At 29.7% G+C, this 16,194-nt stretch overlaps 3 protein-coding genes across 8 annotated transcripts in view; 1 reads left to right on the forward strand and 2 right to left on the reverse strand.

Moving 5' to 3' along the window:
• Positions 1-466, reverse strand: part of Spt5 (Transcription elongation factor subunit Spt5) — a 4,549-nt gene extending 4,083 nt beyond the window's left edge. Inside the window, exons 1-3 of the mRNA XM_070299593.1 lie at positions 378-466; positions 214-298; positions 75-96 (exon numbers count right to left, since the gene is read on the reverse strand). Of these exons, the coding sequence (XP_070155694.1) occupies positions 75-96; positions 214-298; positions 378-393 (123 nt within the window). The 5' untranslated portion in view covers positions 394-466. The remainder of the gene's footprint in view (positions 1-74; positions 97-213; positions 299-377) is intronic.
• A 757-nt stretch (positions 467-1,223) lies between these two features.
• LOC138934529 (leucine-rich repeat-containing protein 27) lies at positions 1,224-4,552 on the forward strand. Of its 2 annotated transcripts, XM_070298389.1 has the most exons (10): positions 1,224-1,416; positions 1,502-1,727; positions 1,808-2,055; positions 2,180-2,369; positions 2,504-2,659; positions 2,844-3,012; positions 3,896-4,000; positions 4,073-4,155; positions 4,312-4,376; positions 4,466-4,552. In XM_070298389.1, exons 1-10 carry the CDS (start codon positions 1,231-1,233, stop codon positions 4,520-4,522), a joined length of 1,485 nt encoding a protein of 494 aa, XP_070154490.1. In that variant the 5' UTR covers positions 1,224-1,230; the 3' UTR covers positions 4,523-4,552. The 2 variants fall into 2 exon arrangements, with proteins under 2 accessions (XP_070154490.1, XP_070154491.1); XM_070298390.1 differs by lacking the exon at positions 4,466-4,552 and having other exon boundaries at positions 4,312-4,382.
• Oga (O-GlcNAcase) lies at positions 2,470-15,583 on the reverse strand. 5 transcript variants are annotated; one of them, XM_070298386.1, is made up of 14 exons: positions 15,150-15,583; positions 14,939-14,990; positions 14,100-14,433; positions 13,505-13,949; positions 12,666-13,246; positions 12,280-12,600; positions 12,015-12,189; positions 9,534-9,587; positions 8,127-8,212; positions 7,878-8,047; positions 7,512-7,707; positions 7,267-7,426; positions 6,932-7,104; positions 2,470-2,650 (listed from the first exon to the last, which is right to left on the reverse strand). In XM_070298386.1, exons 1-13 carry the CDS (start codon positions 15,217-15,219, stop codon positions 6,968-6,970), a joined length of 2,781 nt encoding a protein of 926 aa, XP_070154487.1. In that variant the 5' UTR covers positions 15,220-15,583; the 3' UTR covers positions 2,470-2,650; positions 6,932-6,967. The 5 variants fall into 5 exon arrangements, with proteins under 5 accessions (XP_070154487.1, XP_070154486.1, XP_070154485.1 ...); XM_070298385.1 differs by lacking the exon at positions 2,470-2,650 and adding an exon at positions 4,953-6,046; XM_070298384.1 differs by lacking the exon at positions 2,470-2,650 and adding an exon at positions 6,055-6,780.
• Between the last annotated feature and the right edge of the window lie 611 nt (positions 15,584-16,194).

Raw genomic sequence — 16,194 nt, forward strand, 5'->3', positions numbered from 1 at the left:
TATATATATATATATATATATATATATATATATATATATATATGATGTATGTATGTATGTATATGTGTATGTGCTATATATAATATATAGCATACACTTAGAATAAGATAAGCTAATACGAATATATTTAAGAGATATTAAGAATTCTATGCATATATAAAATATATATTACATATGTATGCAAATAATTCGAGAATTGCAATTTTGACTTACCCAGATGGTGATCGAGAACGTGAACGAGACCTGGACGGACTCCTGGATCCCGAACTTCGCGAACGACTTCCAGCATCGCTTGCACCTGCCAAGTTTTATTATACAATTTTCACATCAAAAACTGATACTATCGTGCTATTATCACTTTTGTTGTTAATTATTACCTTCTGAATCCGACATTTCGAGATTGTTTGCTTTCGAAAATATAAATGATGTAGTTTAGAGAAACGTATTCTCTAAAAACACAAAACAAATTTCCGAATAAGATTGGAATGAATAATATGGAGTTTAGAGTGGTACAAGTAAAGTGGCGCTTCTAACGAAAATTTCTACAACTCTAAAGGAGATGTTACTCAGAGGATAAGAAGTATTTCTTTTGATTCAAACGCTTCGCATCTAGATATTCATGCATTATGATTATGATATTTATGAATTTTCAACAAACAGCTTGAGACAGCTGTTTAATTGTCATTATTCATGAATGTCATGTACGTACCGACCCGAAAATGTATTATATGTTATCTCCAACAGGATTACTTCAATAGAATTTTACTTAGAATAGTTTTTTTTGAAATTCTATATGCTGTTTTCTTTCAATTTTATTATATATATATATATATATATATATATATATATATATATATATATATATATATATATATATCTGAATTTTATATTTGCAATTTCATCAGATATATGAATTCAATATTCGCATTTTATCATAAAAGAATATAATAGAGAGAAAAGAATAATAGGATGATAAATTTATTTATAGCCAGCATTTCAAAATTTTCTATTATGTCTTAAAAAAAAATAGGCTTATATAAGTATAAACAAAGAATTCATTTCCGTATTATATAAAGCTGAAAACTAAGAATAACTAAAAGAAAAGAAAATTTGTGAAAGATGGATCTTTCAAATGCTGGAAAATCGCCTAGGTAACAAATAAACAACAGGTTGAGTATTTTACTATATATTTTTCGAATACATTCACGTAAACCTGGCTTTAATTTTAACATGTCCGATATTGCGGAAAATCTTCTTGCACAGTATTATGGATTGTCCAAGAAATCGGAAACTGAAAAATTTATATCAATTCATGAATGTATGAGTAATGTGGAGAACGTAGACAAATTGATTGGCGAACAATCGACAGTGGATACGGCGAACGACAATGACACGTCCAGGGAAACGGAAGAACAGGTGTGAAATTTAATACAATTTGCCTTTTGAATATAAATCGATTAATGAAGTAAACTAACAATATCTTTATATTATATGTTTGTAGGAAAACGACGTTGAGAATGAGGAAAAAAATTCCGAAACTGACATTCAGACGAGATCATCTCGAGCATTAGAATGGGAAGCATTAGAAGACAATGAAAAAACGTCATCTGGATTCGATATTATTTTCGAAGAAAATACAGCGAGCAATTTATATGAGAATACAAGCGCTTCTTCTGGCAAAGAGACACAAGATCTTGTCTTACACAACGCCAAAACCATCACTTTAGGTACGCGAAAAATTACGTTACAAATTTCTCTCTTATCGAATATATTTTAATATCATCTTTTTACTATGATACGTAAAAAGATCCGGAAGACAACGAAGGGAACGATTCATATCTCTTACTTAACGAAGATGCATTGCCGGATAGCGCTTCAGACGTTTCCTCGATAGCAGGGGAGAAAAAAACGAAGAAGTCTCCAAATATATATATCTCACCCTCGACGCCACCGCCAAATAAATCTCAAATATATAACGAGAACTTTGTAGATTTAACGAGTGCTGGTCTTACATCATTTCCCATTGAAGTGATCGAAAAATATTCTACAATACAAGTACGAATACAATACGATTTATACTAATTTTTAGAATTAGAAATGTACGTAAAAGTTTATTCTGGGTGTTTAAAAAGTGACTCTGATTACATCGATTAAGACATTCTATTCTATTCATTTTCAGATGCTATATTTAGAAAATAATAATCTCTCCGAACTTCCTAAAGAGCTTTTCGTTTCTTTGCCACATTTGCAATGGCTAGACGTTAGAAATAATCAATTGACAAATTTACCTACGAATATTCGATCGCATTCTTCGCTGGAAAGCATCCTACTACAAGGAAATAAGTTCGAGAAATTGCCATTAGAACTGTGTAAGTAAATGGATATATGTATAATAATTATTTTCTTATCAATAAGTAACAATTATTTTATCAATCGTGTTTCTATCTTCTTTGACATCCGTTTTATTTACTTTTAAAATAATAATTAAGATATTATTTCGTAGGCCTGGTGCCAAAACTTAAAATACTCAATATAGCACATAATCCTATTATTACACCTCCAAAGGATGTTATAGCTCTTGGATGTTCGGGTATTCTCAACTATCTCCGAACTGAATGGAATAAATTACATCCGGATGATCCTGCAATATCTGTAGAGCGTAAGAATATCAAATTTATTCTAATTTTCCATCATAATATAAACATATATTATTAAACATATATATCAATTTAAATTAATTAACGATTAATTAACGATTTATTAACGATTATTTGAATGAAATAAACTGCTAAATCAATATAATCGCCAATATATAAATTACAATTAAAACAAATTGCTTTTAGAAAAAATTGAACCAAAATTATCAACAATTTTGTGTTATCAATCTCCTCACGAAAAGCGACGAAAATTATCAAAAATTTCGCAGCGAGCATCGAAAAGCATCAATGATATCGGTTCGTTCAAGGGCATTTCGGTTAGGAAAAGGAGTAGAGCTTACAAACCCAGTAACAGGTACATCAATTCGCAAATTAATACTTTCCTGGAGGATCCAATAAAGGATACATGTATCGATGATGCAACGAGTTCTCTTTGCACGTCATGTGCACGAAATCTTGCTGACATCCGATACAAGAATGAGAATAATATGAAGGAAAATAAAAGTGATAATTATCAAGATAAAAAATGCAACCAACACGTATTTTTAAAAATGATAACTTCGTGTCACGATGTCAGCAAAACTTGCATCAGAAGAGAGATCGCCGAAGCGGATGCGAAAATCTTGCATCTAATCGGACCATCACCTAGATCATGTTACGTTAGACAAAATGTTACGGGGTTGATAACATATGAACATTATTCTGGAAAGGAATGTAGAATTAAAACGATCAGTAATGAAACTAAACACATTACGCTTGCAAAATCGCATAATCCCGAAGTATTCAACGAGGAGAAAAAGAAATGCAGAAACACCGAACACGTGGAATTAATTTTCGATATTGTCACGAAAGATATGCAAAGAATGCAACTGCGCCCGATGCAACTGAAAGATTCGCGCTGCATATTATCGTGTTTGGAGAATTATTTTGATATCAAAACCGATAAGATATCTCTATAACTTTTAATCAATATCTATATCTATATATCAATATCTACATTAATTATATTTTCACTAATAATAATAAAACATTAATATATTTAGATAATTAAATATTAATATATTATAATATAATAGCAGGAGTTAACAAAATTTAAAGATAAAATGTTGCAAAAATTCATCTATACACGGCAAATCTCTTCGAAATTTTTCGTAAAAAATATATAAAGAATTATTCTACGCAATTACTGTTTTATTATTACATGTAAAAAATATCCAATGGGCATTTTCTGCATTTAGATGCGAGAATAAAGGGACCAATATTGCTATGGAACAACAACTGCAATGGATGTCTAAAGCGAGAGATTTATTCAGTACACAATCGGCAACAATTCAAAAAATTAAGTAAGATATCGATCTAACTTGCTCTCAATAATTGCAAATAGTACACATATAGATAAATTGTATTATATATAGAGATTCGGACGCTATAAAAGAATGGAGACGTGATAAACGAAGTTTTAGTAAAAGTATGGAGAAAGTATGGAGAAGAAATGAAGGTATACAACAATACTTTTCTTATATGATAGAAAGAGAAAGCAGAATCTATAATTTTCATTCTTTACTCCTCCGAACACGAATACAGAAAAACGAAAATATTTGCACAATCGTATTATAACTCATAATATATATATATATATATATTTATGTATTAGACGATATTCCTTTCGCAATCGACATCAAAGATTATCCTGCGATACAAAAACAACCACAAAAAGCGGTATAATAATTTTATATATATATTTTATCTGAGAAAAAAATAATAAATTAAAAATTTAATAAGAACAAATTTTCTATTATCCGATCTAGAAAGAAAATGCGAATAATCAGACACATGGAAAATTAAGATATGCTGCACCAGTGTAAGTCGAATAAATATTATACATTTTCAGTCATTCTTCAGTATAACTTTAAATATTATATTTTAGAAATATAAATAATAAGATTCAAGAATTACTAGGATCTTTACAAGAGTTTGAAATTACGAAATCTTCAGAAATATTGACACCTAAATCTAAACAAAAATATCTGCAAACCGAGATTAAAAAGGTACATGTGTTATTATATCGCACGTGTTTTGTAGTTAAAATTTATTAAGAAAATAATTACTAATTTGATTTATTTCATAGCTCTCACAATTTCAAAAGGAAGTTCAAAATCTAAGAAGATTCAACGAAATTGTAACAGCTCCAATGAATTCTCCAAACAGTTAATCTCAATGTTTTTTTCTGATTTTTATTCGGAGATTTTATACTTTTGTATCTATTACTATTTATAGAAAATTCCAAGCTCAGTATCAGTCTTGAGGTATTTATTTAAATAAAACAGTATTAATCACACACGTATATTACAATATCAATTTCATGCTCAGTTTCGGTAGCACTTGTCGAGGCAATTGGACAGACATATTTTTGTTATACTGTATGAAACGAACTTCTTATATATAAGAAAACTGAAATTTTGCATTATATTCTACAAACATATCATATCTACTATCAATGTTCATATGGTAAAAAGATGTGAATAAAAGTGAATATTCCATGTGTGTGTATTTGGAAAGTACTCACAAAAATTATTAAAATGATTTATGAGAGAATTCGCACGCGTTCTTTCCAATCTCCTCGCTAGTGCATTCGATTCTTTTTGCTCTATTATTGTTATCAGTATAAAAATCCTAAAGCCATAATCTCTTTCACCATATATATGCAGATATATGTGCGATAATCACAAATGTTCTTTTTTCTTTTTGTACATGGCACTTAATCAAGCTTCGTAACAAAGTTTGGAGGTATGTATTATATAGAATTCTCTTGAAAAATAACACAGTAAATTATTACTATAATCAGTACCATCAATGGAGGCAAATAATCTATATCTGTTGTGATTAGTTTTTTTTTAATTCTGTACATTTCGTACACTCTAATTTAGCTTGCACAGAGAGATATAAAAAAAAATCAACTTATTAATATCTTAATAAAGACATGATAAAAAATGAATTATATATATATATTTATATAACGTGCGTTATTGTTTTCAATATAATATTACTATCTTGCATTTGCTTGTGGTGTTACTTGTGATATAAAAAAATCTTTCTTCTTATGATTAATATATTTAATTAATAATGTGCTTTCACAAAGCGATTAAAATAAGTTAAAACAATATACATATATAATGCCTGGATATTTATAATGCCGAATATATGACTTTAGTATAGAAGATAACATCTACAATATTTTGCTCATATGTCCAATAATAATTGATTATGATAAAGGAATGATACCTTTTATGTAAGTGTCTTATATATCTCATCACACATTTTGTAGTGGCATATATACATATGTATTGCACACGCAATTGTAGAGCCGATCGAAATATCCATAATAAAAACTATAAAATGAAAAATTATATATAAAACCTAAAAAGCTTTCTCACTAAAAATGCCAATGTATATTATGTTTATGGCTGAGCAATAAACACTACAAAAAATATTTTTGGATTATATGCATTAGATTAGAATTATATATTTAAAATCGAAAGCAATATATTTTTTATGTGTGTAATATCTGGTATATAATATATATTATAAACATTTGAAAGAAGATGTGTTTTAAAATTATATTCGATTATTTTTATACATGATTTTGATAAGAAAATAATTTTCAATTAATTAGAAAATTCAGACAACTTATTAATGAACACACATACTGGCATTTCGCATAACATATACACACACATACACTCTCCTTCTTCGTTTCTTTTTTTCTCTATTCAAAAATTTTATACATATACATATTATTAAAACCAATAAGATGAATTGTCATAATCTTGTAATATATAGATATGACTATTGATAAAGTAAAGAATCGAATTCACATATTATGTTAAAAACAAATCTAGTTATTGCACTATGTACTCTTATTAATTCTTCCTAATGTGTTTTTTGACATATTGTTATAGTTAATGAAATATCATTGATATTAAAATATGATATTAATTAGCATCAATTATACCATATGTACATATATGTATACTTGTATCAAACAAAGGTTTCTGAAGAGTTTGATACTATAAGAAAAATTACATATCAGAATATTACTGATATGCGGTTGCACAACATACCTCTGAAAGAAGTACACTTATTTTTTTAACCTATCGCGTTAGCGTGCTTACAATTTAAATAAAGGCGCTCAATTTTATTAATAGTCTCTTAGACTATTAATTATTTCCCTAAGAAAACATCGTTTTTTTAGAAGATGGTCCAAGTAAATATACCTTGTTGATGAAGATCACCGGAGCACTGATTCTTTGTTAGAAACTTCTACACATAGTCTTAATTCCAGGATATTCCTCATGTGCCGGATTCAAATCAACAAAACCCAGCTTACCATAAAGCTCATGGGATTCTTTATCCGTTGACGATAGTGTCGTATGTACTCCGAAAGAACCTGAAACATATCCCATATAATCATATATAGTATTCAAAAATATCAAAATATAACACTCAAAAACATCTAATCATATAATGAAAAAAATATGAAATTTCGATTTTTACTAAAGATCGAATTTTCTATTATAAATTTTATTATGTTTCAGTAATGAACTCGTACCATTCGCTCTTAAAGCCGCAAGAATACAAGTTATTAAACGTTTACAAATAGATTGATCTGTTACACTTGATAATACAGCACATATAAGTCTCGATGGATGTTGCCTGCATAATTGTTCTGTCACATCCGGAATAAATGAATGGAAATATTGTATGGCATCCTGCACAAATTTTAATTTAGAAATCGTCAGTACAAAAATCCTACGAAGAACAAAAATACAAATGTATATAAAAAATCATTGATACCTGAACATTTTGTGGTAATTCGTTAATGCTATTATCTAAAGGATATTTCATTCGCAATTCAGGGATCCAAGAAACAGCCATTTTCTGGTTGTGTGATTTTACATTTAGCGCAGCCATTGCATAACCCACTATACCGTTTTCATCCTCAACAACCATACATAATTCTGAACTCAAGGTTAGATATCCTCCAACAAATCTAGATTATAAAAAGAATATCTATTAAAATAATTTTCTTTTTTAGGCGAAAAATAGATTATATGAAATAGAATTTCGATAAACTTTGGCTGAAGAAGCGGAAAATTCTTGGAAAAGAGAAATTAATATGTATTCTCTTCTGCATTAATATATCATGTGTTGATGTTATACCTATCTGCAACAGCTGATGAAGTTGTACAATTATTAATTTGATTGCAAACTGCATAGACTGCTTCTTCGTCACTAGGTAAATATGGCCGAATTGTATATATTTTACTATTGGGCACTTCTGGTGCTTTATAGACAAATAAGTCGTTGCCACTATCCACTGGAATTAATCTCTAAACATACAAGTGATATATTCTTCAATGTATCTCATCATTCTTATGATTAGCTGAACAATAAGAGAATTAAACGCACTTGTAAATCAGCTGTAAGTCCACCGCGGAAAACCCATGGCTCTTGGTCTCCACTCATAAATGTTTCTTTCCAACCATTTGAAAACCCTACAGCCCAAAACATAAAATCATTTTTAATTAATCACAAAACACTTGAGTTAAATATTCGCGCGTTATGCGTAAAATTTAATTTCAATTGGCTTCCACTGCTTGAGCATCAATTTTGCTTAAATCTTTAATATGCAAAGATACAATTCGATTGGAGTTGTCTCGTGTTTCTTTCTCCCGTTTATCTTGGAATGCCTTTCTGTTTCTCATGTCAATTAAAGCATGAGAGAAAGAATGATCCATCCAATCAGACAACTGAGGTGCAACAAGTTTTATAGATTTGAAAGAAAAGATTGGATAGAGAAAAATAAAAATTTTATAGAAATATTCGCCAACATATAGTATGAATAATATAATAGAATATGAAGTTGAAAAAATTGTATAATGTCAAGTTTCAAGAAGTTTTAGTTACAATTATCTAAATATATTGTTTGATTAAAAAAAATTAACATTGATAAATAGAGGAAAAGAATTACAGATGTCACATGCTGCACCAAAGCTCGCGCAATGCTAAACTCTTGAAGCATTGGATTAGGATATAGGAAAATTGGAATAATAGTCCAGTTTGCCAATATGCGCCTGAAATAAAATTTTTATCACGCCTGAAAAGAACATAGCTTCTGAAACTAAGTAAAAAATAAATTAGTGCAGGCCAGTTGGCAAAAGACAAGTAATAGTTGATCATTTAAGATAAAAAAAAAGAATAAATACTTTTACTGCAATACTATTGTTTGCAATCCATAAACATTATCATATATTAAAAAGATATATTAAAAGAATTGGAAGAATATCTTTTATCACAAATGACCAAAGATTTATAGATGGGACATGTTCAAGAGCTTATACGTTTTTGTTTACTAAACTGTGCCAATTCTACATAATTTTTTGATGGACCTAATTCAAAGACGCAAAATTATTAAAACCATTATGTCGAATATTATTAATTCAACTATATATTCTGTTTTAAAAATATAAATTTCGAAAATTTAATATTTTAAAATTAAAAAATTTTATATATTCATATAAATTGATTTGAATTATATATAAATGTGTAAAAAATAAAATATTACTAATGAAATTATCATGAGAAGTACGTCCATCGTCTATTAACACGAAAATGAATGTGCTTTATATACATTGATTTTTCGAGCTATTATAACGCCGCTTCTACGCGCATATTTCTCGCTCAACTTATTAAACGAGGTGATCTTTTATAAAATCCCAAACAAAGTTTTAAAAATACAACTATATCATTGCAATGTTTGGAACTTTATTATTTCGCGCGCTTTCTGCTATGTTACTCAAAGACTGAACCGCATACATGTATAGCTGCCCTGGGTAAACGTTGTCATCGTCGATGGAAATCTGCCAAACGCTATCAACAAGACAAAAAAACACAGAAATGCAAGTTAGTGAATAAATTTAAGCTGTACTGATCTTGATCATTTATATTCTGCAGGAGGATGTTCACTATAAAATAAACTGTTTTAAGATTTAGATTTTAATTCATCTCAATTTTGTAATAAATAATTTGGTAAATAAAGAAATATCATATTTATTACAAAATAATAAACATTTAAAGCAAATCAATTTCCAATTTCAATAATTTTAATATTGAAAATGATTATATAAGAAGAGGAACGCATACATAAACATATTCCTGCTTTGTGTTATCTGCAAAGAAAGTCGATTGATATGTTAATAGCTGGTTTAAATACTTTTTTAAATTCAGCATTTTTTTGTTCAGCTCCTTAAAGATGCTATGCTTGAATATGCTTGAATGTCATCTCATAAAAATCACCGTATTCGCCATTGCTACAACTGATCTTTTCGCTATGTGTGGGAAAGCCACATCAATTCATTTCATATTTTCAATTAGACATATATATCACTTGTGAGTTAAATTTAGATCAAGAAATTTGGAACATAGATATAAAACATTTCAAAATGTAAAACATGTTTCACTAATTGTATAAAGTGTAAATTTCAAAATCAGAAATTTTTAAATCAGAAGAATAAATGTTGTGGCTTGCCTATTTGATAATTGTCAAAATGAATCAGTGGCCATTAGTCAGAATCGTTTTTAAAATGGTACAAAAGTGTTAGAAATGAAAAATGGCTAACAAACATCAACATTTTTCAGACAAGTAGCAACATTGTGCGTGCATATTTATAACATAATAGATTTCAATAAATTCCTGTCTATTCACGCATTCTCTCTCAAAAAATATGTAATGTGTATTAGTATAAAATTATGTATATTAAGTGTGTAATTCTGACTTACAGCAAAATTTTTTCCTTCGCGAGATATAATGCATTTATCTCTAATGCGCAGAAACAAATGCATATTACGAGTTTCACGAATATGCAGATTGGAATATGTGCATTTCCGAATATTACTGATAGTAGTGTTACTAGTTACTATGCAAATTACAAAAGAATATTGTATTATAAATACAATAAATAAGCAAAAAAAATTCACTCTGTTATTTCATCTTTTTTTTTTTTTTTTTTTTTTTTTTTTTTTTTTTTAGAAAGAGTTACGAGTTTGAAAAATATTAGATATTGCCTCTAAAACAATATTACCTTTTAAACTGAAAGTATATAAATTTTCTTTTTTCTTTAGTAGTATATATATATATATGATTCAAATATATTAGAAAAAAAGCAGAAAATTATATAGAGCATCATGTATCAAACGATCAGTAATTTACGGACATTAAAAAGTATCTATGTATAGCAACGTTTCGCAGCACAATATATCAATTTACAAGGAAATAACTCAATTATTATATTAATTTTGTAATATAAATATTATAATAATACCGATATCATATAAATGATCCTTAATTTAATATTCAATATATTAAACTTATAATAAATAATTTTTATATATTGTGCTTAACATTGCAAAATTTTAGTTTAAATTTTATGTAAAACGATAATATTAAACGATCAATTGTATTCTTTTAGATAACAAAACAAGCGTCATACAGAATATTATTATAACCATCTCAACTTTAAGATCAAATCATTAAAAAATATTATCCTTGTAAAAAGATAAAGTTATATAACAAAAAATAAGATAACGTTCACTTACCAATACTCAAGACACTTTTGTTCTGAAATATATAAGTATAGATAATAAATCATAATATTTCTAAAAAAAGTCGAAACAACAGCACTTGTCTGCAGTACAATGGATAAAACTTCGGTCAAAATTCAAATCGGAAAAACTAATTTTTACAAGATAAATAACAATTTTATAATAAAATCGTTACGAGAGCATATAACAAGTACATATATTTGAAACTAGTAAAACTAATAATATCATAGACTTGCACGTGCATACTTTTGTACCAGCATACTAGCATCTCAAATTGACTTTCTTTATGGAGAATAAAAATAATAGCAAAACTATATATACGCGTTTATCAATTCTTATTTTGATTCATATAGAATTCTGATATCTGACAAGATTTAATATGTATATTGCGCATGTGTATAAGACAGTAATTAATATAAAATGTTGCAAAATTGAAAAAATTATTTTAATAAGGCAAATTTAAATTTAATCATAAGTATTTAAATTTTCTAAAAGTTATAATAATAATTATCAATAATTTTCGCAAATTGTCTCATGCCATAATTATCTTCAATATAATGTAATTTTATTTGCTTTTTCCTTAAAAAAAAAAAAAAAAAAAAAAAAACTTAGGAAGAATATTTAATGCAATATAATTTTTAGTATCGTCAATATATCAGATATTTTATATATAAATCAATATACAAAACAACTTACCCAGCCATTTCACATAACTATTTAGGAGAGACACAACTCCCCTCATATCCCATACGTACGCATACAGATCATATAGCAACTCGCGATTATTACAATATGTGAGCCTTTGGAATAATCTATTTACTGCATTACACATGTCATTTAATCTAGTTGCACGAAGATGCCATTCTTCAATCTGAAAGATTAAGCAAAAAAAAAGTATCAAAATTATATAATGTGAATAATAAATAAAAAGGTAATTGACTTTGCTCGCAATGTAACTCACATCTGATTCAGACGTTGGTTCTTCGTCTTTAGATTTTTTCATAACAAGATATGCGTTACTTTTCAACCAATTAAATTCTTGCAATAGTTGAATTCCTTGACCGCCATGTTCAAATGGTAAATAAAATAGATCGCATAAAAGTGATAAATCCTCGGGCGTAAGTTGCTTGTCAATATCCACAAGTTCTTGAGGTATCACATCTACATTATCGGAATTTTCATGATTTTCGCTATCATTTTCTATGATCATTTGTGTACCGTTAACTGTAGGAGAGGTACCATCTACTTCCACTTGCATGCTTCCGGAAGCTTCACTGCATGTCTGACAAATAAAGGTTACACGATTGTACATGCATAATTAAATTTTCAAAAATTGTAATAACTTACAGAAATATTATCTACCATAGCATCATCTTCCGTTTGAATTTTTGTTATATGCGCCGGCGAATTACTTGGAGTTGTATTACAATCCATAGGTTCTATAGAAGATAACCCTGTTAACGGTGGATCACCGCTCATAATGGATAATGTAGTCAAAATGGGTTCACTGACCACCTTTATATCCGATACTAGAGAATTCATCACAGGTCCAGACGAAGGTTGCGCAAAGCTATCGCTACATGTTACAGTTGAGCAAACTTCCGCCAACGCTTGAAGATGATTAGAATTCGCCCCAGCCGTAGATGTGGCAGGAACTGTGGTTGTTGTCGTCGATGTGAGACTCATACATGTGTTGACAGAGGGTATTATTGGAATGGGTATCGTAGGCGCGACACACGGTTGCGGTTTGGCTATTACACCCCAGGCCGCCTTCTTTTTGTTGAATTCCAATAGCCATTCGCTTATTGCATTTTTCAGAGCGTGTCGAGGATGGTACATATTCGGTGATAATGTCGATGGAACATCTTCACCAAGAACGCCATCCTCTGTTTCGGTTTCTAATTTAATATCCGCCGATACAGTATCATCTGCAATATAATTTTCATCAGTTTCTATATATTTATTATTAATACATGATTGTTAAATTCTATATTGTTTGCCTTTTTTATATATTTTTAGACATAATACATAAAAAAACATGACAATTGTTTATATCAGTTATCTAAAAAGCAAAATATTCGATTCTTGTCCTATAAATCTTTGGCCGATATTCTTCTTGTTTAAAAATTTATTGTCCAGAGAAAAAAAGCTCTACAAAATAAAACATAATATAAAAAAAAACATACTTAAACTTAGGTCTCTCTTTCCATCCACATTGCATCTGCTCCACTGAGCCAATGTATGAATTGCTATGAAGTTCGCTCCATATTCGCAATTAGGATTAGTTAAAACTCCTCTAAGTTTGGGTATAAGATCAGGAGAACGACCAGAATATGGTCCGAGAAACACTCTTTTCTGATCATAATCATTAGCATGTAAATTATCCCATATAACAGGTGGCCTCCTGAGTACTTCTGTGATTTCTTGGATGGACTCCACAGTTAAAAGTCTTGATATGACTTTAGGTCCAGTCCACATTATATCAATTTCCTGAGCTAATTTACTTCCGAGAGTGTTGAGATATTCCGAAGACGCAACATTTGGCATTGCACGGGTCGCACAATATTGCGTAGGGCACAAAAGGAAACGAGGCTGGCCGAGATGTTGAAAAATATCATTTGTAACAGAAACCTATAAACAATAAAAAAAAAAAAAAAAAAACAATATAAATTGTTATAAAACATTAAAAATATAAATGTAAGGAACATATAAAAGTATTAATTTACTAACATTAAACTTGCTATTTACTAACATTAAACTGCTTAAATACTGTATACGTACTTGAGCTTGTGCAAATGACTGAAACACTTCTTTGTCAGCTTCGCTCATTTCTGGTTCTATATCGTCAAATAACAATGCAAATGCTGTACAACCAAACTGACTAACTTGTTCCAGTTTTCTTTTCAAGGCAGTTACTTCCTTTGAACTGGAATATGTGATATCTAATCCTGGGGATAATGCGTAATAAAAAGTTATTCCATATTCTCTAGCAGCTGTGATCAGACCAGTCAAATGCTCTGCTTCCTCGACTGTGTACAAATCTCTCCAATAAGCACGATGTTTGTAATCATCTTTCGGCGCATACAAGTAAGAATCCATTCCCCATTTTTTCAATCTATATAATCCAGTATGATATATATAATTAAGTTGATATCGATATATGATATTACTAATATATAAGAAATATATTGATATAATGCTCAAATAAGAAAAATGAAATAAAACTAATGCACTTAGAAGGCAACAGAAAAGCTATAGTGCATATCTGCAATCTATGCAAAAATAAATAATGAATTTCTTATTAAAAGATAATATAATATCACATTTCTTTGACTATTAATACAAAAATATTAACATTTTCATTATATAATTAATAACAATTGTGTTTCTTCTCATTTTTTTTTAAATAATATATGAAAAACACAGAAACTGCTTTCTATTGTAAAACTACTTGTGAAATTTTAAGACATATCCCATGAAATATATCTAAATAATGATTGAAAAACTTTTATAATTAAAATTAAGGCCAGTGAAAGAAATATTCCAATTACTATGCTCTCTTGATGAATATCTCATTTCCATTAATTCTCTTTCAGCATAAACTTATTCCTAAGACTTACTTTTGAAAGAGATCTTTTCGTTGCTCAGTAGTCCATGGTCGACCATAAAAACCTGGAAAACAAGAAAATATGTATTTAGCAAAGGATTGAAAACGTCATATTATAAGATGCGCAGAGTTCTCTGCTCGTCATAGCCCGATCGTGCCCAATCAAGCATTTCCACAAAAATATTACGAGTATTTTTAAACCATTTTGCAATGTGTCTGTATACCTTCCACCACACCGCAGATGAAATTTCCATTCTTCGTATTCAGATTCGCGGCCCCATTTGTCTCGGTCATTGCAGCTCGCGAGAAGTACTTTGTTTTGGGATCAAGAAGATAGAAAAATGGCCCGAGCCCGAGGTGTTGTAAATCGTGAAAAGGGGAGGGAGAGAAGAGGGAGAGAAAATCGGGGAAGTAGTCTACGAGAGAGAGCTGCGGGTGTACGACGTTACGACAATAAAATCGAGGCAAGCGGAGCAATTGACATATGTACGTGTTGCTATATGTACAAGACGGCGACACAGAAATCTCATCGACATCACTCGGGAGGAGCTGAGATTCCGAGAAAGTATGTAGTATGGGAGCGCGCGCGGAAGCTCATAAATATCATGACAGACAGACTGCACCCGATGCACGCTAATCGATACCACCGAACGATCTGTCGATCCATCGAGATCGCGAACACGGCGGGAAAAAGAGACGGTGCTCCCTCCTGGTATTCATATGTAACAGACGCGGAAAAAATTTCGCGAATATTCATATCAGCTCAAATCAGCTGTGACAATAAAAGCGTATTTTAGCTCATACACGCCATGTATGTTTTTTCGCCTAAAACGAGGCATATTTTCTTGAAAACACATCACATTTAGATATATTCTCATATCGTTACCATCGTCTAATCAAACTATTTCAAACTTTATATCGATTAATTTAATGTTACACATGAGTTGAGGATTTTTATCTATAATATAAAACATTTATGACAGTGTCGAATTGTCAGAGTTAGAAATTGTTGGGGTAAGAGTAATTTTCGAACACACCTAGGACGGTGCTTTCGACGTTCAACAGGTGGTGCATCTACAAGAATGTATCAATCACAGGCATAAGCGTCATATATGCGTTCTATTAGTACGACTAAGACTCACGAGATGTCGCGCAGAGTATCATCTTCTTCGATTGTAACGACCATTTTCAAAGTCATTACGCGGTAAACCTCTCGACAGTATCGTATTATATCGCATATATTCTTCAAAAAATAACGCGAGTAATTAC

This window comes from Polyergus mexicanus, unplaced genomic scaffold (assembly GCF_030449975.1).
Source record: "Polyergus mexicanus isolate NDT 795.1 unplaced genomic scaffold, iyPolMexi1.0 SCAF_7, whole genome shotgun sequence".
NCBI lineage: Eukaryota > Metazoa > Arthropoda > Insecta > Hymenoptera > Formicidae > Polyergus > Polyergus mexicanus.

Coding starts and splice junctions, on each gene's coding strand:
- Oga (XM_070298386.1), bottom strand. CDS start 15,219: ATGACCGAGACAAATGGGGCCGCGAATCTGAATACGAAGAATGGAAAT. Junction 9,588..12,014: donor TAGTTATGTGAAATGGCTGG/GTAAGTTGTTTT, acceptor TCTTGTTGATAG/CGTTTGGCAGATTTCCATCG. Junction 7,427..7,511: donor AATTACCACAAAATGTTCAG/GTATCAATGATT, acceptor AAATTTGTGCAG/GATGCCATACAATATTTCCA.
- LOC138934529 (XM_070298389.1), top strand. CDS start 1,231: ATGTCCGATATTGCGGAAAATCTTCTTGCACAGTATTATGGATTGTCC. Junction 1,728..1,807: donor CGCCAAAACCATCACTTTAG/GTACGCGAAAAA, acceptor ATACGTAAAAAG/ATCCGGAAGACAACGAAGGG. Junction 4,001..4,072: donor GCAACAATTCAAAAAATTAA/GTAAGATATCGA, acceptor TATTATATATAG/AGATTCGGACGCTATAAAAG.